At 30.1% G+C, this 23,011-nt stretch overlaps 3 protein-coding genes across 4 annotated transcripts; 1 reads left to right on the top strand and 2 right to left on the bottom strand.

Moving 5' to 3' along the window:
* The first annotated feature begins 1,990 nt into the window (after nt 1-1,990).
* LOC108345957 (arginine--tRNA ligase, cytoplasmic) lies at nt 1,991-10,239 on the top strand. The gene is made up of 18 exons (XM_017584825.2): nt 1,991-2,207; nt 2,326-2,423; nt 2,763-2,911; nt 3,293-3,368; nt 3,517-3,618; nt 3,831-4,049; nt 4,638-4,718; nt 5,097-5,180; nt 5,276-5,380; nt 5,948-6,126; nt 6,388-6,472; nt 6,761-6,947; nt 7,114-7,183; nt 7,649-7,718; nt 8,900-8,989; nt 9,266-9,334; nt 9,521-9,622; nt 9,843-10,239. The coding sequence occupies exons 1-18, from the start codon at nt 2,129-2,131 to the stop codon at nt 9,951-9,953; spliced, it is 1,956 nt and encodes a 651-aa protein (XP_017440314.1). The 5' UTR covers nt 1,991-2,128; the 3' UTR covers nt 9,954-10,239.
* Nucleotides 10,240-11,497: 1,258 nt separating this feature from the next.
* Nucleotides 11,498-12,600, bottom strand: LOC108344867 (protein OXIDATIVE STRESS 3). 2 transcript variants are annotated; one of them, XM_017583386.2, is made up of 2 exons: nt 12,157-12,600; nt 11,498-11,915 (listed from the first exon to the last, which is right to left on the bottom strand). In XM_017583386.2, the coding sequence occupies exons 1-2, from the start codon at nt 12,456-12,458 to the stop codon at nt 11,633-11,635; spliced, it is 585 nt and encodes a 194-aa protein (XP_017438875.1). In that variant the 5' UTR covers nt 12,459-12,600; the 3' UTR covers nt 11,498-11,632. The 2 variants fall into 2 exon arrangements, with proteins under 2 accessions (XP_017438875.1, XP_052722994.1); XM_052867034.1 differs by having other exon boundaries at nt 11,498-11,933; nt 12,157-12,591.
* Nucleotides 12,601-19,108: 6,508 nt separating this feature from the next.
* LOC108344747 (mitogen-activated protein kinase kinase 6) lies at nt 19,109-22,582 on the bottom strand. The gene is made up of 8 exons (XM_017583231.2): nt 22,354-22,582; nt 21,902-21,986; nt 20,808-20,942; nt 20,334-20,558; nt 20,054-20,236; nt 19,679-19,902; nt 19,458-19,503; nt 19,109-19,369 (listed from the first exon to the last, which is right to left on the bottom strand). Exons 1-8 carry the CDS (start codon nt 22,425-22,427, stop codon nt 19,277-19,279), a joined length of 1,065 nt encoding a protein of 354 aa, XP_017438720.1. The 5' UTR covers nt 22,428-22,582; the 3' UTR covers nt 19,109-19,276.
* Nucleotides 22,583-23,011: the final 429 nt, after the last annotated feature.

Below are 23,011 nucleotides of genomic sequence, written 5' to 3' on the forward strand. Positions count from 1 at the left end.
AATTATCATCAAACTTAATTATTATTTAAAGACAACTGTTCGGTATATAAAGTTTTACTGTTCGGTTAAATTGATGTTTCTGATTGTTTAAGTTGTCCAATCTTAGGCTGACAGAACAACCATACGATACAAGTCTTGCAATACAATTAAATGAGTCTATAGATGCATTGATTGGACAACTACGTTCATTCGATAATTAAACGATTGTAACAATAAACACTAGACATGTATGTTTACACACTAACTACATAAGTCTAACAATATATATTACATAAGTTTGTTTATACACAAAATAGACGAGTTTATTAATACACATTAAACAACTTTATCCACTTACAAATTAAACGAGTTTTGCAAAACACATTACACGAGTCTAACAATACACATTGTATATTGATTAAACAAGTTTAATCGTATATATTATGTGAGTTTATCCATGTATTGATTAGACGAGTGTATAATAATTATATGAGTAAAACAAAATATATTAAACAAGTCATTTCACATGTTGATTAGACTAGTGTAACAAAATCACTAAAATTACAAATACATTAATCAAATGAGAAAAGTAAACAACATTAGACAAAATCATTGATGTATTGATTAAATGAGTCTAACAATACACATTAGACGAGTCATTCATGTATTTATTATACGAATCTAATAATGCATATCAAACAAGTCTTTCAACGCATATATTAGACGAGTCTGTTGAAAAACTTTAAACAAGTCTGTTCATTTATTACTTAGATGAATATTGCGTTGGGAATCCAAGGTTGAGCCAAAGTTTCACATTGGATATGAATGAGAAAGTAGAGCACTGTATAAAAGTGAAATACCTATTAACTCATTACCTTACGGTTTTAGGGTAAAGAGTGGTGTCAATCCCTTATATGGTTGGACTCATATCTCGCTGGTGTTTGTATTTCCCCTGTGAACCTCTTCCTTCGATACACCTAACAGTGATATCAGAGCTGATGGTTTGTCTTGGTGACTGGCTCAGACGAGTATAATGGTCCCTACATCGAATGTCTTCTCGGCGAATGATTTTAGGTAACTGAGTCCCGTTAAGATGAACGACGGTATGAAGGGCTACTTGTGATAGTGGTTGGGTGAGAATGCTTCCGCTGAAGGGGGGAGTCAAGTCCCATATTAGATAGAAATGAGAAAGTAGAACATTATATAAAGGTAGATGAGTCTATATATACACATATTAGATGAATATACTATTACGCGTTAATGACTCTGTTTATGATTATGCACATTTTTGTAATATACATTACACAAGTTTTTTCATATACTAATTAAACGAGTTTAACAATACACATTAGACAGATGTGTCCATATACCAACTAGACGAGTCTAACATTACATATTGAATAAGTTTATCAATACTAGACGAGTCTATTAATTCACATTACATTATTCTATTCATATTTTTAAAGAATCAACTTTCATATTTCTTGTATCTTTTATATTAAAAGTCTACTTTATTTTTATACATGTTTTATCCTTTATAACTTTACAAAGTCTATTTATATTTTCATACACATATTTACTTTCTCAACCTATAATTTATTTTTAACATTTGATTCAAAATTTAATTATAAACTTAAAAATATTTATTATTTCCTTTTTCACTCTAATTCTCTTTTAATAACTACGCAAATCAACATTAATCAATTCGTAAACTCAGATTTAAAACTAGTTATACATAATAATATTTAGTGAAGTATTACCTATTTTTCAAGTCTTTTACAAAATTTCCGTGATCGTGTAAAATACAATTTACATAATTACAAGAGTTTCACTACCATATATTTTTACATGATTCCTAAGAAACAATCACAATTATAATAAAATATTAATGTTATTATATAATTACAAGTTATTGAATAATAATAGTAATAACCTATTTAAATTTAATTATTGATATAAAGTGAAATGTATTTGGAAATTGAAAAAATTGGTGCATTTTTGTAAAAATGGTCTGTTCAGTGGTGGTGGCCCACTGGCTATCTTCAGCGGAGGCTAACACAATGCACACAAAAACCGCTAACACGGTAACAATGGTGTTTGGGAAGGCTGGAACCTCAAGGTAGAAGAAGAAGAAGAAGAAACAGAAGAAATGTTAGGGTTAGGGTGCTTTAACCTCAATCGATTCTCTCACTTTCCCTCCTCTCCTGCTCTACCACCTTCTCGTTCGGGTCAGTTAAGCTTCCTCTCTCGTTTTCTTCAATGTTCCCATCAGAACACTGTTTTTCAACGCCTAAACTTAATTCACTAACACTACGTCGTTTTGTTTCAACTTTAATGTGTAGACAGATTTGCTCAAGATTGCGTCTCGGAGATTCGCTTTATCAGTGACCAAGACGCAGCAATCTCCTGCCACCAAGCCACAGTCTACGTCCACCGCTGTAATTGTAAGTTCATTAAGCACGTGTTTGGAAGAGTGGTGGCAAATTGATTTTGAAAGAAGTTTGTCTCAGTTGAACTGATTCAGGAGGATGTGATTTATGTTTTTATTGTGGAAGCAAGTTAGTACTAGAACTATAAACATTGTTTTTATTCAAGGCAGATGAAATCAAATATATATATCTACCTAAAATCAAGCTAACTGGTATTTTAAGGGGGTTCTGAAGAATCTAATATGAAATCAAATGCGCACTAATAAGTTTCATTTCCTAAACTTTATGATTATTTATTTGGTTTCATTTTGTGTGTGTGATAAATGATATTGTATCGTGTTTGGAATGATGCAGGAAATAGATAACCCGGCCAGTGTCAAAAGGCAGCTGGCCCAGCTGTTTGAATTATCTCTGAGGGCAACGGTGCCTGATGAACCAGATGTTGTGCCATTAGTTGATGCTTGTGCTGTTAAAGGTGGCGTAAAGTTTGGAGATTATCAATGGTTGGTTCACTATTTTTCCCTTTGTTGTATCCATGTGAAGTGAAAATGAGGTTCTATGACGTGTGAAATTTTTTATCCACAAGCACTTTTACGAGAGCAAAATAAGAAGGAAATATGAAATAAGTTTTTCTATAAGTTAAAAGTAATCTTTTAGAAAAAGTTAATACTAGAGAACTTTTACAAATTAACTTATGCTAAGTTTAAGTTAGTTTTATCTTAAGGAAAAATTCGTTTCGTTCTACCTAATTTCTTTTTCCAGAAGTAGTAGTATTACTCAAACAAGTCCTTAATTGATGCTGCACTGTTGAAAAGTGATATTATTATTATCATTTTATTTATGCATATACACAAACTGAAACAAAGAATATTCTCTTGATGCAGCAATAACGCAATGGGAGTGTGGTCTAAGGTGAAAGGAAAGCAGACAGGATTTAGGGGTCCCCCAGCAATTGGAGAGGTATGATCACAGATAATTCACTCACTTTTTTGGCATTTCTACCAGCTGTGATTTTTCCCTTTATTCCTCTTTAGTAATTATTTATTTGGAATTAGAGTTTGGTTTGTTTTTCTCAAAGGTCATCTGTATGTTTTTTTTATATGTGTAGGCCATACTTAACAATCTTCCTCCATCTGAAATGATAGATTCATGCTCTGTAGCTGGTCCGGGGTTTGTCAACGTTGTATTGTCAAAGAAGTGGATAGCACAGGTGATGGCATTTTGCATCTTTTAATTTTGAATTACAAAAAGTGTGTACTAGTGTCTAAGTCCTTTAGTTTTATTTTTTCAGTGGGGGTGGGATCCGAGTTCATTGATTGGAAAGGATTATATATGCAAAAGTTAAGGTTTTAATTTTGTTTGGATGATTGAGCTTTTTAAAACTTCTGCTAGTACTTAAGCGCAAGAAACTTTCTACTGCAGAGGGTACAGAGAATGCTAGTTGATGGCATTGATGCATGGGCACCTCGGCTTCCAGTCAAGAGGGCTTTGGTTGATTTTTCATCCCCTAATATAGCGAAGGAAATGCATGTTGGCCACTTGAGATCTACCATTATTGGTGATACATTGGCCCGTATGTTTGAATTTTCACGCGTGGAATGCGTAATCCGTAGAAATCATGTTGGTGACTGGGGAACACAGGTCGGTTTTAGTTCTAATGTTATATTGTTTTTGTGCCAAGAGTTTAAAATAGTGCATGTTTAATCTAATGACAAATGATTTCTGCAATTTCTTGTGGTACATCTAAGGTATACACTGTCAAAGCTAGGTTTCTTCGTAAAAGACAAACTTTCAGTAAATCATTTGGAACAATCATTTAACTTGGCAAGTTTTTGTCAACAGCCTTACTGCATGCCTTAAGAACTAAATATGTTTGAGAAAATTGATGATATAATTTGCTTTCCTAAATTCTAATTGTCTTCATGTTCAAGTATATCTACATCTTAATGTGTGTTTTGTTTTCTGATGTTCTTTGTTGAGCAATCTTACAAAATTGATGTCCTAAGACATTTCTACCCTTCTGAATATGGAAAAGGCTTTAATATTGCATTGTTTCAATTACTCATCAAATTACCTTTGTCCACTGATTTCTCATAGAGATATCCATATCCTTATGGCATATTTGCTTGAATAATAAAACATCCCATTAGGAAAGTTCTCATTTTAATATTGGTACTATAAAGCTCAAAGGGCATGCGTTTTGTATTTTTTTGTTTTTTTTTTTTGTAGTTTGGAATGCTGATTACGTATCTCTTTGAAAAATTTCCAAACCCTGATGATCTTAGTGAAGCAGCTATTGGAGATCTTCAGGTGAGTAAATATATTAAATTGAATTGAATTTCAAAATTTCCTATATTGATATCTTTTTTATGGTATTTTTTCATTATGATCTGTCAGACTTTGTTTTTAATTTATTTGGTGCATGCTCATTGTAGTTTCTAACTGATTAAATTTCAGCATGAGACTAAAGACTATGCATTTAAAAGTTATCTATAAATTAATTTGCTATAGACGCCATTAACCTAGCTTGGAATAAATTTCTGTTTTCCCTTGGCAAATAGCAAAGAGGAGGGCAAAGGATTTTCTCTATATGCATTGCTGAAGTTTCCCATTATTGTGATGATGAAGCATTTTTTTTTTTACTGAAAAAGTTACGTATTAAACTTGTATGGCTTGGTGCATTTTTAGGCTTTGTATAAGGCTTCAAAAGTAAGGTTTGATAGCGATCCTGAGTTTAAGTTGAGGGCACAACAGGCAGTGGTCCGGCTCCAGGTAAAATATATTTACAAATTTATATTTTTGCTCCTTATTTGGGAGATCATGGGGAACATGGTTAAATTTAATGTATGTCTTAATTTTTATTTCAGAGTGGAGAAATCAAGTATCGCAAGACATGGAAACAAATTTGTGACGTGAGTAGGGCTGAATTTGATAAAGTTTATCAACGTCTCGGGGTTCGATTGGAGGAAAAGGTTAGATCTAGTTTTCTTTTTAACTGGTTCTTTGTACTTTAAGTTGTCAAACAATTATGTCTATTATTTTGAACCTTCCAGGAGGCGTCTCTAAGATTTTATTTCAAGGCATAATTAGCCAACTAAGAATCCTATGAAATTATGCATTTGTTAAAATTTTTTAGTCTAATTCACTGTGCAGTTTCTGTACTTTTTATTCAATTTACAATGTAGCATATATTCTGTTTTCTAATCAGATCTGACATAATCTGTCTAGTAAAACTTTTTTCTTTCTTTTTTGTTCTTCTGTGATCAAAAGTTTGATTGTTTTGCTCAAATAGTTTTAAGAGCCTTTGTAATTTCACTTGGGAACTTTGTTGAAATTATATCTCAACCAGTATTGTTATCAGTATTCCACGGTGATGATTATAAATATCGCAGATGAAAAGGCCTGTTTTCTGGCCAACAGTCTTATATGTTATGATGTGCATAAAGTTTATCAGTAAACTGATTGCGCATATGTAATTTATGTTGCAGTAATTGCAAATGGTTTTATTTATTTCAGTAACCAGTATTTTTTTAATCCAGGGAGAGAGCTTCTATAATCCATATATTCCTGGGGTATTGGAGAAACTGGACAATTTAGGACTGATTGAAGAGAGTGATGGTGCACGTGTGATTTATGTAGAGGGTGTAAACATACCAGTTATTGCTGTGAAAAGAGATGGTGGCTACAACTATTTTTCAACTGATCTTGCATCACTTTGGTTAGTTTTAATCTTTTAGTTTTTCAGACATGCTTTGTAAAATTCTGTTAGAATTGCTGGCTTACATGAGTACCAAATCTGTTATCAATTCTTAAGTCAAATATATTTATATTGGATGTTTTTATACTCTTCCTTTCATGTAAAATCTGGGATACGTATTTTTTTTTTGTCTGTTCTTTTTTTTTTTTTATCTGAGCACGTGACAGGAAAAAAGAGGAAAACAGACTGTTTTGTTATCTGAAATATACTTTGACCTTGTAGGTATCGTCTAAATGAAGAAAAACTTGAGTGGATTGTATATGTTACAGATATTGGGCAGCAGCAACATTTTGATATGCTATTTAAGGTATATTTCGGATGATGATTTTTCATGGTATCTTATGGTTACTAATTGTTGCCAGCAGCCTTTTTCTAATTGTTTATGGCAGTATCAATCTGTACTTGCACCTTGGGTATTGACTTGTCTGTGTTTTCTGATATTAATGTCCAGAATGTTTTTCTATAATTTCTTATTTCATATTATTTTTTTGACTTTTAAAGGATAAATCTTGGACTAAGATATATTTATTGACCTACTGCTGCCAATGTTCCATCGAGTTAAAATGTCAAACTTCTCCTTTACTTTTCCTTTCAGGCCTACAGGCGTGCAGGTTGGTTACCAAAGGATGAGAATGTGTATCCAAAATGTACTCATGTAGGTTTTGGTCTTGTTCTTGGGGAAGATGGGAAACGATTTCGGAGTCGCAGTAGTGAGGTTGTTCGGTTGGTTGATTTACTTGATGAAGCTAAAAGACGCTGTAGAACTTCCATTCTTGAACGTGGTAAAGCACCTAAGCTCTTTTTACCTGTTCCTTATCTGCATGCAAGCATCCAAGAGTGAATTTTATGCTTGATTAAGATCCATCAATGCTAGTGCCTATTTTAAATTTCATTAAGTGAAATTCTTGGGACTAGACAGTTAATTTTCCAGATACTATGTTCCTTTAGATACAGCTAAAGATTGGTCTGAGGAGGAGATTGAGAAAACATCTGAGGCAATTGGTTATGGAGCTGTTAAGTAAGCTCCTTAAACTCAATAACATCCCCCTACTTTTAAGCAAAATCAACATTCTGTTCTTTTATGCTAAGTTGTAGTTAGCTTTTTTGTGAGCATATTCTTGTGTTAATATATACAGTTTGTTTGGCTACAAATTCCTGTTCGCATTCTAAAATCTGTTATACACCGGGTGTTTTATATTCTGAGCAAATGCTCTTAATCCTGTTGATGTGTATTCATTTTCACTGCGAGGTTTCTAATTAAGCATGCTGACTGACAGATGAATAGAATAAATACCAAGTAAAGCATTGCATTTTTCTTAGTCCAGGTTAACATTTTTGTAGTTTTAGGACATGGTTTTTCTTTGACCCGATATCCCTTTCACTTTCAGTTTGCTTTAGTGGTTATGCCTGCGTTCAGGACACTGAATGAGTTATAGTCTTGTATTGTAGCCCTTTCTATTCTTATATCCGTCTGTTTTTGCAGGTATGCTGATTTGAAGATCAACAGATTAACAAATTACACATTCAACTTTGACCAGATGCTTAATGATAAGGTCATTACCTGTATTCAAATTGAGTGTATGATTGTGAGGCTACAGTAAAGAAGCTAGTATAGACATTATCTATGGGTCCTGTCCTGCTTTTATTTCCCCCTTTAACAAATATCCTCTAAAGTATAAGGTATTTTCCTGGAGCAGTCTGTGGTAGATAACCATGGATGGAAAATATCACTGTCCTTGACTTTGATGAAATAGAAGAAGAACATGGTACAAACCATTCGTTTGAATTGACTCCCTTTGGTGTTCTCTTTAGTTCCTATTATTTATCAATGACTCTCTGAAGTGAAATGTTACGATATAAGGTAGGGGTAATAATAAGGGTTGGAAAGTATATGAGCAGAGAAAATATTTAGTATAAGTTAATTAGAGTAAATAAATATAGTATAAGTTAATTAGAGTAAATAAATATATATTTAGGAAAATATTCAATATAAGATATTTATAATTAAGGATATATGCTAGGATAATATACGGAGAGATATTTATATTAAATATAGGGATATTTATATTAAATATTAAATATAAGGATATTTATATTAAATGCAGATATATTCTAGAGAAATATTTAATAAGAGATGGGCGGGAAATAATTAGTATAAATAAAGTTAGAGTCTAGGGTTAAAGACATGCTTTTGATTATTGAGTTTTGTGACAGACATTATTGTCTTGTGAGGGAGGTTATGCTCTCAAAGTAATTGAAGAAGGTTATGCTTCCAATTATGGTTTACCCTTGTTTATTCAGATATTACCATCAATAAAAGAGATTCATTCATCCATTGTTATTCGTTTATTGTTCTATTATGTGTGAGAGAGTGTGAAAGGTTGTATTTAGATAGTTTACGTACTCACTGTCCTTGACTTTGATGAAATAGAAGAAGAACATGGTACAAACCATTCGTTTGAATTGACTCCCTTTGGTGTTCTCTTTAGTTCCTATCATTTATCGATGACTCTCTGAAGTGAAACCATCACTTCAAGAGTCAGATCATTTTTTGAGTTTAAACTACTCCTACAGGCCTATAAATGTGTGTTTTTTCTAAGTAACAATTGCTGCAAAACAGCTAAAGATATGCATATTAAACTTATGTTGGCATTTGTTGAACTCTTCAATCCAAACTTAAATAACTGACCTGAAGTTATTTATGTCTCACCTTCGTAAGCTCGTTGTGAAACAGGGGAATACTGCTGTTTATTTGCAGTATGCACATGCTAGGATCTGTTCTATCATCAGGAAATCTGGTAGAGACATAGAAGAAGTAAAAAGAGTAAGTTTACCTTTCCTTTCCAGGAAGACAACTCACTATAGTTTATTTTATTTTTATTCTTAAAGAAATAATGTTTGATTTATTTACTTTTTGTATGATATGCCTAGTTTTACAAGATACAAGAGTTTCTGACTAGGTTTATCGGGGTTGGCTTGATGCGATTCAATTCAGCATTAATCTATTATAAATGTGTTGACTCACTGATCATGTGTTTTTAGTCATCCTTAGCTGAATAATGACTTGTGCACATTTCTCACGGTTATCAACTTTTAACAGAATGGAAAAATAGTGTTGGATAGTGAAGATGAACGTGCATTGGGGCTCCATTTGCTGCAATTTCCTGAGGTGGGATACGTGAATAGTATATGTTGGTGTTGAGACTTTTTTTTATACTAGTAATATTTAAGATTTTGTCATTGGGGCTCCATTTTCTTTAACTGAGATATTAAAGCGGGTGGGGTTCCTGCACATTATTTTCCTATCTAGAATATTCTTACCTTATACAAGGTTGTGTACTGTTTTATTTGTCAGGTTTTTGAAGAGACATGCACTAATTTGTTACCGAATTTGTTGTGCGAATACCTATACAATTTATCGGAAATATTTACGAAGAAATTCTACCCTAATTGTCAGGTATACCTTTAAAGGCATTAACTTATGCTATATAATATTTACATTTCTACGCTTTTCCCATTCTTTTTTCCGTAAATGCATGAAGATTTTTTTTTATATTTATTGTGACACATGTTAGAAGTAAGGTACTTATATCCTACAGAATTGCATCCTAGGTAAGTTTGGTGAAAGAATAATGTTTTGATTGAGGACATGCTATTGAACTTCGTACATTTGGCAGGTTGTTGGGTCGCCTGAGGAGACTAGTAGACTCTTGCTGTGTGAAGCAACTGTAATTGTGATGAGACATTGCTTTTATCTCCTTGGAATTGAACCGGTATACAGATTATGACCTATATGAAGAGGAGCTTCATATGCAAATTTCTTCATCATACTTTTTTCTGATACAAAAGTGTGGGAATCTTCCGCCAATGATAATTGTTGAGGCAAATAATTATCCTGATTTTTATAACCTCTTTCTCTCTCCCATTTTGTTAATTGTATTTGAGTTGTAAGTTGTAAGAAGGAAAAGCAAATCATTTATAGCAATATTGTTGATCCCTTGAAATATATTTGGATGAGCCATATATGGTTTAACTTTGTTCCGAGAGAAAATGAATTTTGTGCTCTCCTGTCAATGTCATCTATAGTTACAGAACCTTTGTTAGGTTTGGCTGGCTAAATACAAAGATAATTTATCTGTGAGCAATGGATGTAGTGAAACAATAAAACAAATTCACAAACGGAACATTGAAAAAGAATAAGAATATATCAATTTTCAAAATAGCAGCAGCACACAACTAGTCCATGGCCTCAAAAATGAATTAAGTAGTGTTGAGTATAAATTACTGCTTGGAATGAAACAAACACATTTGAAACTTTGGGAGATTAATATCTGTGTAAAGGGTAAAAAAATTATTGATTACTAAAAACATGATTGGTGTGATTATGATACGGATTATTATAAAAATTAATGTATATTACATTATTATATTACCAAAATATAAACTATTTAGTAATTATTTCAAAAATCAAATGTACAATCAATTAATTGATTGAGAATACATAGTAATAAATATTAAAATATTCACTTTTTTTTTATTATGATGATAAATGATAAACATTAACTTTAATCATAACTATTGAAATAAAAAATATTATTAAACTTTGAAAATATATATTTATAAAAATATTTAAAATTAAATCATTTTTATATTTTATTATAAGTAGTTAATTGAATTAAAAAAATAATTCTAAAGTTCAAAGTGTAAAATGATAAAATAATTTATTAATAAAGATAAAATTAATAATAAAACATGTAAAGTAAAAAGTGTTATAAAAGACAATATTCTTTATTATAGTAGTTATAAATATTATTATTATTATTTTACTTTTAATTTGCAATTTCATGTATATCACAATCTCTGATAATTTTGAAGTATAGTTTCTAGTCCAGTTTCTTTTAGATAATCATCACGCTTAAATCTATTGTTATTTCTTGTGCCAAATTTCTGGATGAGAGATGCTTTATTTGCCCCGTCCAACTTAAAAATATACTTTGTTTTTTAAAACCAAAGAAGATAGCAATTTAGTTATGTAAAACTTAGATAAAAGGACTACAACACAAGGGTACAATGGTTTTCTGAAGAGTCTGAGAACTAAAATAAAAATTATAAAAAAGTTCAGAGATGGTATATTAAATTTTCCCCTTCAATTTACGAAAAATCATATACAAGTAACTGAAGTATGTACAAATTGCAGAAAAGAGAAAACCTAAAAAATTCGATCTCAAAAAGGATTTGGTTTCACATGAATTAAGGTAATAACTTGGGATCATTGAATCATTGTGGTGATGACTGTAAGATGCAAGGATGGATCATAGGTACCACCATGGAATAAACCAAAGCAAAAATGAATCAAATATGATAATTCATCATATGACTATTTGACTCAGTAAGATGAACCTCAAACTCAAAATTTTCAGGATTTTTTGTACAGGAAATAAGCAGTATAACTCTAACATGCTGAATTTCATAAGTTTCTATGAACAGCAATGGAAGGTCTAGACCCTCCATGAAAACTCCCTCTTTTGCTCAGCACTGATGAAAAAGACCCTCTTGATGTTTTCTTTGATATTGTAGCCTTTGGAGTGTACCATATTCTGTGACTATCTAAACCTCCCCCAAAACTTTTGCATGATTTCATTCTCTTGCTATAAGGTGTTCCTTTTTTGGGAAGATCTTCTATGCTCTCCACCCTTGCTAAAGAAGTGAAAGATTGTGCCTTCCCTTGATAGAACATAGATAACCCTCTCCTGCACAAGTCATTATAACTACTTAATTAACACAACAATCTTAAATTCATGTGATGATGTTTGTATGTTTTTTTCCTTCTCAAAGATACATCTATTAATCACTATACTCTCAGGAAGACAACCTTGTTTGAAGAGAACATGTAAAACATATCTCAGAAACTATTGACTAAACTGAAATAACTTTGTATCAGTTTGATCAGTGATATGCAGATGCATCAGTACATGGAAATGGAATGCTTACTTAATGGGAAGATGGTTCATGAGGTCTGATAATTCATACAAGGGTCCATTATTTGAATGTGTTGATGAAGAAGATGAAGCATCCTCAGCCAACTCTGATGAAGAAGAAGAAGAACACACAGAGTCCATTGAGTCTTCTTCTTCTGACATGAGTCCAATGGATGATGAATCATTGCTATGTTCATCATCTTCTTTGATGACCCAGTTGGTGTTTCCACCTTCATGACCATCCATGATCCTCTTCACAAAGAAATTCTGCACCTTTTTCTGATCCATCGACAACGAATGAGATGGTGAAGTCATAAAATATTACACCCTTATATATGTAAGATGAGGAAGAACAAGATCTGGATAACATTGACCAGTTTCATAGTTGAGTTTTATGTATATATATAATGGTAGTACGAAAAATTGTCAGTGTCAAATCACGTTATGTATAAATATATATATATATATATATATATATATATATATATATGGTGAGAAATTGATAAGTTGTATGAGACAGCTAAGATAGAAGATAAGGTCTAATTTTGAAGACATCCAATCGATGTTGTGACTCACCGTCTTAAGTTTGTTTATTATTTTTGGAGGCAGAAAGTGGGGTCCACATCTTCCCATCTTTGCTTCAAAAAGCCAAGACAGATAAGTATATTCCCACCATTACATCACACTTTCTCATACACATCTATATCTAAAAGCTTAAACCCTAAATCAAGAAAATTCACAACTGTAAAATCACCACTATTTGGGAATGGAATTTCTCTATTAGTGCTAAATAAAAAGTATAAATCAGTCTTTAAATTTTAAAAATATATTTTTATTTAAAATTTAATATATTTTGATTATTAAATTTCAAAATAAATTAATAGATTTTTTTTTAATTTATTATATAAATTATTTTGATTTGTTTATATATTAAATGATGTTTTAAGTTAGTGTTTGAATAGTTTATACCATTTAATAAGTTTTAATTCAAATATCGATTTAGTTAATAATTTAATATATAAAAAAACTAAATTAAAGATTAAAAAAACTATATTATTTTTAAAATTTAAAAATCAAATGTAATAAATAATAGTTTTGTGTCACTAAAATTATATTTAACCAGTATTTTTATATATCAAAACTTGAAATAAAATAGAAATGAGTTTTACTTAAACAATAATCAAATATACTAAAAAGTGTTAAAAGAGACTTAATTAATAATATATTTAGTTAGACTATCAATCACATATAGTAAAAGTTAAATACTTAACTTATTTTGATAATAATTAAAAAGATAACATATTAGCTTTCTATTAATTAGAAGGATAACATTTGAAACATTACAAATAAATTAAAACTTCCACTTTAGTAACATGCAAGAGGAATTGTATTTAAAAAGCATTCATATTTTTAAAAAAAAGTTGTTGTCGTATGTTGCTTGCAAAGATATTCGTGTCACGTAAGTGGAGGAAATTGATGGGATTGGAAATATGTCGGCACTTAGCAATTGGGTGAAGGTGTTGCATTCATTCCTTATCCATTCATGTATCTTCCTTTATGTACAATCACACCAATAACAAAATAAAAACTAAATTTTTCTATACATTATCTATTAGACCCATTTTGACAAGTTATATTTGGAAAAAAATGCTTCTTTTCAATTTTACTGTTTTCGTACAAAAATGTTAAAAAAATGATATTTTAAAATATTTTTTGACAACATTTTAACATCGTCTACGTGTTATTTTGTGATTGATCCATATTGATATTTATGATTATTATTATTGATTGTGAAGTAATTTTAGACCAATCACTGATACATAAATAATATTAAAACAAATAATATTAAAACGTTACTAAAAAATTTTTTCAAAGTATCAAAATGTTACATTTTAGAATATTTACACAATTTTTTAAATGGCTCCACTTATAATAATAATCAGCTGAGAGTTTAAGTATTAATTCAAGTTTTATATGAGATAAAAATAAAATAATTAATTAATATATAAAAGTAAAATTTTATTAATTTATTATTTTAAAATTTTAGATAAAAGTAATATAAATTTTTTATACAATTACAATTCGATTTTATTATTTAGTGAACCACTTCTTTAATAAAATCTAATAATTAGTATCAAAACTAAGTTAGATTCAGATAAATACAATGATTTTTACTGACAAAAATAATAGATTTAACATGTTTAAGCGGAATTTAAGCTTAAATAATCTTATAAAATTTATTTATAAGAACTTTAAAAACTTATTTATATCAATATATATTTTAAATATAAAACTATATATATTAATGATTATTTGATATTAATAAAATTATAAATTCAATAGATAATAAATTTTGTTATAGAATAACCATAAAAAATTTTCAGTATCTCAACACACTTTTAGTTGTTGCTTTTTCCAAAGAGATGTACATGATTTTTTTCTTATGAAGAGATACATGTATTTTAAGGTATACAAAAATATTGTATGAATCTTTTGGTAATGACAAGACAAGATCTAAGGTTATATATTAGAATGAGCTGGATTGGTACGAGAAGGATATGTTTGTTGAGTGAGGAAGATAAGGAAATTGACTTGGTCATCATGCCATGGTGTTTGGATATGTCCAACTAAACTCCCACCACATGCTTCTTTTATCTCATCATTTTCCTCCCACTTTCTACTTTGGCCGCACATGCCATATATTTTTTTTATTGCTTTCCTTCTTTTAAGAATTTTGAGATTGAGATAACTTTTATAAAATGGAAATTTTTGTTAAAATATTTAGATTAATTAAAATAAGACGATTTTAAAGTATACACGTGAGTATAAATTTTATTTTTGATATTTATAAATTATATAATTTTAAACAAAAAATTTATTAAAAGTTTTATATAGATAAAATCAATTTAAGATATATAAATGAATGTAAATTTTTTTATAAATTAGTTTACTAATTTTACAAAATTAAATTTCACTTGTTAAATTAGTAAAGATGAAATTCTTAATTAAATAAATTTAGATGAAATGGACGTGTAAGGATTATTTATAATATTTTTATATGCAGAAGTTTTGAAGAATTTCGATTGTGTTTAAGATAAATAAGAAGAATGGGGATTATTTTTATGATTAAAATTTCTGACTTTTAACTGGAAGAATTAATGTTTGAAACTTTGTTCTTATCTTATAAATCCAATAAATGTTTTAATCTTAGATATGAAATAACATCATTAAAATCAAATAATGCATTTTAAATATTATATGCTTTAAAACTAATCTTTAAAAGACATTTAAGAAAATTAAAAGATGAAAATATATTCAAGATAAAGTTTTAGATAATATAAAACTATTAAATGCATAAGAACATTAAATAATTAAGATCATCTTAACCAGACCATTACAGATTTTTGGATTTTATAAATGTCTTTGAGTGGAAAAAAATATGGAAGAGAAAAAAAAACATTTTTTTTTTCAACTTATGCCATATAAGCTAGAAGCATACCTAAATTTAACTATAGAAAAGTCAAGCGTAGAGTTTCTTATAAAAGAAAAAATGATTCTTTTTTGACTGAGGTTATATTCATTATATCGTACAATATTGACATGAATTATTTAATGATTTGATTTTTTTTTAAAAGTGTACTTGAAATATTTAAAAATTATAATACTACAGTGTGATTTGACTAAATAAATGAATAAATGAATGAATGAAAATGAAATAATGAATGAATTTTGAAACTCTTATCTGTGTCCACGAGTGATGAGATTAGGACACTGTTTTAATCCACAGATTGAATGAATGAACGGTCACTGATTCAATTGGAAACGTTTGGTTTGGTCCCCTCATTCGTTGCTTGTCACCACTCATCCCATCCATTCATCTTCTCTTTCCTTCCAAAACCCACATTAATTATTTCATTAATTTTTTCATTAATTAATCAAAATCATTAAAGCACATAGAGGAAAGTCTTCTCATTCTCCATTCAAAATTGACCATTCTCTCATTCAAAAACTTCACACCATTCGTTCAGGATTAGGTATGTTTTAGCAATTAGTTTTTATTATCAAAATAAAATTGATATTATTTTGGATATGGGTGTATGTCAATGATCTCTTGTAGTATAGGTTACAAAGAGGTCCAATATTTATCTTTACGTTGTCATCTGCTGTTTATCTTTTATTTTTGGAAATTACTTGTAGAAAGTATTTTAATATCAAAATTATGTTTGTTAGTTTAAGAATTAATAATGTAGTAAATATAAAATCACTCACCTCTTTATCTTATATCTATATTTATAGAATTTGATGTAGACCAATTATGGTTTAGTTGGAGGTAATTACACTTTACCTTAAATTGTTCAGGATCAGGGATAAACTTTTTGTGACATGACTATTCCATCCGACTTCTTGGCTGTTCAATTTTGAGTAAGTCAATTTATTTCGCTTGTATATGCTTGACCGTCTAATTTATCTTTGTCTAAACAATCATACAGTAGAAATCATTAAAATATTTTACATATTATATTGTGTTCTTATTGATTGAGTTTGGTTACACAAACTAATATTGTGAAATACAGTCTAGATATTCTTTGGATTACTTGATTAGTCTCCTAAGTCTTGGTTAAGTTTGATGTCAATCCTAACTAATTTATTGAATATTGTTTGGACTCAAAGTCATTCTTAACTAATTTGATAAGCATTCTTTCAACAAGTTAATCCTAATTTAATCAATTCTTAAAATAGTTTTTATTTAATCAAGTATAATTTCTAAAGTTATTCTTGACTCATGTGAGTATTTTTCTTACTCTTAACTACATCTTAGTGAGCTCATTCAAATAATCTTTAAACAAGCCGCTTTTGATTTAATCAAGTATATTTCCATAAGTCACTTCTCATTTAACAAAAATATTCTTTTACAAGTCATTTTTTAACTTAAATAAGTGTCTTTTTCACAAAACACTTTTGGTTTATACAAATATTCTTTGAACAATAATCACTCTTGTTTAATAACAAGTAACTTTTTCTAAAGAATTACTCTTAACTAAGATGAGTAGACTTTGAGTAAAATGACAAAGGGAGATCACTAGGTTTTTTAGTAGGAAGTTGATTGTTTAAAGACATATGTATAGAATGTTCTCTTCTAGCTTGTTCTTTAAACATGATCAATATTCTACTTTGAAACTTTTGAATTACCAGGTATTTTAAATAGTGTTTTTGTATTATAAAACATAATTTTTTTTTTCTTTCTGAAAAATGTCATAAACTTTAAGTAAAATAGTTTTGAAAGTCATTTTTAGTCATTGAGTAATTTATCTCTTTTGAATGTATTTCTTTTGTATAAGAGTTTCTTAATTATGGATACATTTAACACACTTATGCATTACTAAATGTTTTTTTTTCTTTTTGCAATAGTTAAATTTATTTATCTTTTTATTGGGTCATGTGCATTTATTTGATTTCGTCTAGACTAAATTGTCATATGAAATAGATAATTCTTCCAAAATTGACAAAGCTTTGTTTAAGGATTTGGTGAAGGAATGCACTTTTAGTTCTTTGTTTTAAGGATAGTGATACTTTAACAACATTCTTTTAACAACATTTTAACATCATCTATGTGTCATTCTGTGATTGGTCCAAAATTACCCCACAATTAATAATAATAATCATAAACACTAATATAGACCAATCACAGAATGACACGTAGATAATGTTAAAATATTGTCAAAAAATGTTGTCAAAATATCATTATTCTTGTTTAAGAGTTGCTTATAATGTGGCTGGTTATTTGTCTCATAGAAGAAGTAAACATTTCTTGTAACAAAATAATTTTTCAAGTATTTTCATTTTTGTATGAAATTAAATTATTTTCTGGGGTTTATCATTTCAAAGTATTTGTGATTTGTTAGATGTAAATTAAGACTCCATTTATTATATCATTTGAAAAATAAAATATTTGTCATCAATGATATCTTATGCATTAGAGATCAACAAAACAGTCTTTTATATATATATATATATATATATATATATATATATATAGATAGATATAGATATATATATATATATATATATATATATATATATTTAGCCATTAATCAAAGTCATAATTAAAAATTGACCACTTTATTGATAAGCGTGGAAATTGATAAACAAGTTTAGTTATTAGGTATAAATACTGTACAAATTCTACAGTAAAGAATACAAAATTTATAATTAAAAATTATCCTCTTAAAAAATCGTAATCCTTATCAAAATAGTATATGATCACCGGGAAAAACTAAAAAAAAAAAATTGGACGACTAAAAAATTCATAATTATAGGTTGAAGAATCAGCATGAAACTGATAAATTAAAATTTAAAGATTTATTAATTTGAATTTCTTCCCGTAACAGTAAAGCCTTTATAGTGTTGCCAATTTCTTATTCAACAAATAAAAATATTAAAATAGTTTAAAACTGATAAAATAAAATGTGATTATTTAATTGAATGATTGAAAGAACGTACTGTACTGAATGATTGAAAGAAAAAACTAAAAAGGCTTTGACTGTTTCTTGGGCTTTTTACCTTTAGCAAGTCATAATTGCTTTCTACACCTCTTCATTATATTGGAGTGAAGACTATAGACGTGTTTCGGAAAATTTGATTCTGAGACGTGAAATTGAAACTATTCGTTCAAATATCCATAACAAAGTTTTACATTTCATCATGAAATTTACGACAAGTTTTAGAACCTAATACATACAAAATTTTATCCTCGTTTCCGAATTCATAATTGATTTGAAGTTGTTGTTTTGATATCAGAAGACATGAAAAGGAACAATAATACAAAATGAAGATCTTTTCAAATCTTACAATGTTTATAGCTAAATAGATTTTATATCAAACAGTTTCCTATATTTATCATAATAGTTGAATGTGTGATTATATTATGTATCAAACAAAATGATCAAGCCTTTGAATACAACAAATAAGAAACAACTATTATACATATCAGCAGCTTTCAGAAAACTGTAATGAAGTCACCAAGCCTAGGACTGATACAAGTATACTCATATAGCATAACTGATGAGAATTTTCTTCCTGTAACCAAGAGCTATGGCTGTCTAGCACAAATTTTACACTCTACATTATAAGAATTATCTGGGAAAATTTACAGGAGGTTCCAAGCTACCTACCAAAATCCCAAGATCAAGATCTTTATCTTCGAACTTTTTTATGAAAGGGTGACTCTGGAAGTGCAATGAAATTAGATGAATCAGCTGTTAGGAATTTTAACAAAATCTAAGATAAACAATAAACCAGCATTACGTTACTAACCAGAAGCTCCAAGGATGTTAATCTATCACGAGGATCCTTTTGGATGCTGTAAATAAACCAAGGAATTAACTCAAACAAAACAAGTCAAACTGTATCTACACCAGAAGAGTAACCAACAGATACTAACTAAAGGCACACAAACATGCAAACATATTAAACTTCAGTGGCATATTTCTGTTTTGATGTTGAAACAAAGGAGGTGAAAAGAACTAAGAAATCACCAGGATGACACGAATGAACAGAACTCCGGGGAGAACTGATCAGGAGGAGCAGAAGGAGGGGGACTGTCCACAATTGCTGCCAGAAGCTCATAAAAACTAGGCCAGCTTTGCTGATCCTCGGACTGAATATAAGGAAATCTTCCTATGGCACATTCAAGCACTACCATACCCAAACTCCAGATGTCACAGCTATAATCATAAGTACTCCCACTGATTCTTTCTGGCTAAACAAGGAAATTAACAGAAACAAACCAGTGTTAAGCATTTTGTAGATGCAAGGTATGGAGAAAAGGAAAAGGTCCATAAATTTGATTACAACTGCCAAGCAGCTTCTGGTAAAATATGGAACATGGTTAAATAAGGAAAGTTACACACCGACATGTAATTGTAAGTTCCAACAAATGTATCTCTTTGACCCATTGAGCTTGCCAGCATAGCACTAACACCAAAGTCAGTAATTTTCACCTCCCCTTTGTGATTAACTAACAGATTGGATGGCTTAATGTCTCTGTGTATTACATGTCGTTCATTGTGCAGATAAACAAGACCTTGCAATACCTGAAATATGCATGTGAATGGTTAAAGTTTGGCATCAACTATTGCAAGGACTAGAAGCTTCAATTTCAACAAGAAATGGAAATATGGTCCAGCATACCTGCTTACAAACCACGGCAAGATATGGTTCCAGAATAGTTTTAACTTGTTTGATTACATCTGCTAAAGAACCACGATCCATGTATTCTAACACAAGTGATATAACTCCATTGTGATAGAACGAGTGATAGCAAACTACAACATGTGGACACTGTGACGCCTGATTTATTTTCAGTTCCTGAACAATCTGTTTTCGAATATCCTCTTGTATATTCATCTGAATAACCTGCAATAGAAGTCGAAACATATTTCCCAATCATAAAAAAGGTAAAACCCAATTGAAAATACTGAAAATCATTTTCATAACAATAGCCTTTCTTTTAAAAGACAGTGTATAACAGATGCAATATCTCAATGTCAAACAGAAACCAAGGGATAAGATGAAGAAAGAATAAACAAAAAAAATTCTGAAAAGAATATCCATACACGCAAATCTACCCATAAGAGGTAATTAACAAAACATGCCCATGACAACCTTTAAAGCAAACAATCTTCCAACCCACTTATGGCGAACAAGTTGTACCACACCACCACTGCCTTTTCCAATTACTTTGACGGTCTCAAGGTCATCCAGTGTGAAGTCAAATTCCAGTTCCTTACCATCCGAAGGCTGTTCAAAGAGGTAAATTATAAGCGTGGATATTAGAATCACAAAATACAGAGAAAAAAAGACAGAGACAGAAACAGAAACAGAAAAATGAATCTGTGAATGGCATAATGATGCATGCATAATGGTGATAGAGTATTAGGTTAGAATGTGCAGTATGGGCCCAATAGAAGAATTTGTTTCTTAATACGTTGAAATATTATTCATATCAAGTCATCATGTTTAATACACTACGGTCTTGTTTTCTCTATCTGAGATTCAAAGAGCTGGTAAATGATATGAGATGAGAAAAGTAACAGCAACCATAAAAGAAAAAACCACCAAGCCTTCTTCACGTGGTACAGAAGAGAAGTAGAACAACTTGGGTTGGAATCTGCATTATGATGAGTGGTATAACTGAGAAAACCATCATCTTTGCCATGTTTCTAGTATCTACATCCATAGTGATACCATAACCAGTTAGCAATTCTTTTATTCCTCCCATTGATGAATTTGAGCCACCAGAGTTAGAGTCATTTTTCAACTTTTTGATTTCCAATGATAACACAGGTTCCCCATACTACTGTAAGAAGCAAGATGAACGGTCTAGCCAACAAACCAACTACAGTGGAAGCATACTCTTGTGCACTGTCTTTGTCAGTGGAAAGCAACAAGAATTAGAGACTCGGGAAGGGAACCAAGATTACCAAAAGCAATGCCACCAAAAACACCTGGGCCAAATAGGATTCTCCAACAACAAGTACTCAACCTTTGGTCTTTGAATTGTATATAAGAATCTTGGGGTTGAGCGTCATCAACCCCATCACCAGGACGAGCATAGAAAGAGGAAACAAGTAGAGGGGAACAAAATCAAAATTGAACTCCGTCATTGATTGAAACATATAATAATGCACAATATAAATTCTGCAGAACATAATGGATGAAAATTATAAATCACTAGGAATGTAAAGTGATAGAGCTACCCGTGATTCCTTTTCTTCAGAGATAAGACGCAACCCTTTCTGATTCAACAGTAGATCTCCATCATGGAACGTTCCACTAGCAGTCCTAATCCCAATTTGACAATAACCAAATCGTTCAATTTCAAACACATAACAGAAGTAAAGTAATTTTTTTTTAAGATAGTAGAAATCAAAATGTGAACTTTCTTCACTTTTTTTGGTCCTGAATTGAACAGGTATTTAAATCACGATAAAATTACAAAAACTAGAGCTATTTATGAAAATATATCTTTGAATCCTATGACCCATGTCTACCCTAGCACATCGTAGACACTATCAAAAAGCCCAGAACATAGAGAAGCAACAAAATGAGGCAGTGAGAGTAAAAACGGGAACTTTATTCATAAATTGAAGAAATATGCAAAGAAGACGAAATGGGATGGTAAAGGAAAAAGAAAAGGAAATTAAAGTACAGGAAAGAGGTAATGGGGGTTTTCTGAGCAGGAACGGCGAGCTTTAGCTGCTTCAATGGCGTCTTCGTCTTCATCTTCGCTGTTCACTGACTGATATCGTTGTTGTTCTTCTCTTCTGCTTTAGGATCCACGTTTCAGTGATTCACAGTTTCTCTTCTCTCTTACACACACAAAGCAGAAAGAAAGTGTGCGGAAGAAAGTGTATGAATAAATTCAAACGAAGTGGCCGCGAAAATAAAATAAGTATTTTATATTTTTATTTATTTTTAATGAATTGTTTATGAATAAGTTTCATGTTGTAGACAGAATACCGTTTAAGGACAACAAGTGCTCATTCCTTTCAAATTTTCAATCATATCTTAATGGGAAAACTCAAATGTAGAAAAAAAAAATGTGCACGTGTTATCAAATTTCAAACTTAAATTTGTTTTTTACAATATAGTTTTATTTTACTTTTAATTTATATAAAAAAAATATCATTTTTAGTTTGTGGGAACTTTTTCTTTTGTTCGGATCATTTCTTATTTTAGTCTTTCTAAAATATTAATTTTTGCATATAGATTTTTAGTTCATCAAACATATATTTTTAAACAAAAAAAAAACAACATTTTCAATGTCTTCTAATACACAACTAGAAAAACATTATCAATCAATTTTC

The sequence above is a fragment of the Vigna angularis genome, chromosome 8 (assembly GCF_016808095.1).
Source record: "Vigna angularis cultivar LongXiaoDou No.4 chromosome 8, ASM1680809v1, whole genome shotgun sequence".
Lineage (NCBI taxonomy): Eukaryota > Viridiplantae > Streptophyta > Magnoliopsida > Fabales > Fabaceae > Vigna > Vigna angularis.

What these genes read in the sequence shown, in the direction of transcription:
- LOC108344867 (XM_052867034.1), bottom strand. Translation starts at nt 12,458, where the DNA reads ATGACTTCACCATCTCATTCGTTGTCGATGGATCAGAAAAAGGTGCAG. An exon ending in ATGAACCATCTTCCCATTAA is followed by an intron (nt 11,934 to 12,156) that starts GTAAGCATTCCA and finishes TTAATTAAGTAG; the next exon opens with TTATAATGACTTGTGCAGGA.
- LOC108344747 (XM_017583231.2), bottom strand. Translation starts at nt 22,427, where the DNA reads ATGAAGACGAAGACGCCATTGAAGCAGCTAAAGCTCGCCGTTCCTGCT. An exon ending in TTGCCGTGGTTTGTAAGCAG is followed by an intron (nt 20,237 to 20,333) that starts GTATGCTGGACC and finishes TGCATATTTCAG; the next exon opens with GTATTGCAAGGTCTTGTTTA. An exon ending in GAACTTACAATTACATGTCG is followed by an intron (nt 19,903 to 20,053) that starts GTGTGTAACTTT and finishes TTCCTTGTTTAG; the next exon opens with CCAGAAAGAATCAGTGGGAG.
- LOC108345957 (XM_017584825.2), top strand. Translation starts at nt 2,129, where the DNA reads ATGTTAGGGTTAGGGTGCTTTAACCTCAATCGATTCTCTCACTTTCCC. An exon ending in CAAAGAAGTGGATAGCACAG is followed by an intron (nt 3,619 to 3,830) that starts GTGATGGCATTT and finishes TTTCTACTGCAG; the next exon opens with AGGGTACAGAGAATGCTAGT. An exon ending in ATTTTGATATGCTATTTAAG is followed by an intron (nt 6,473 to 6,760) that starts GTATATTTCGGA and finishes TTTTCCTTTCAG; the next exon opens with GCCTACAGGCGTGCAGGTTG.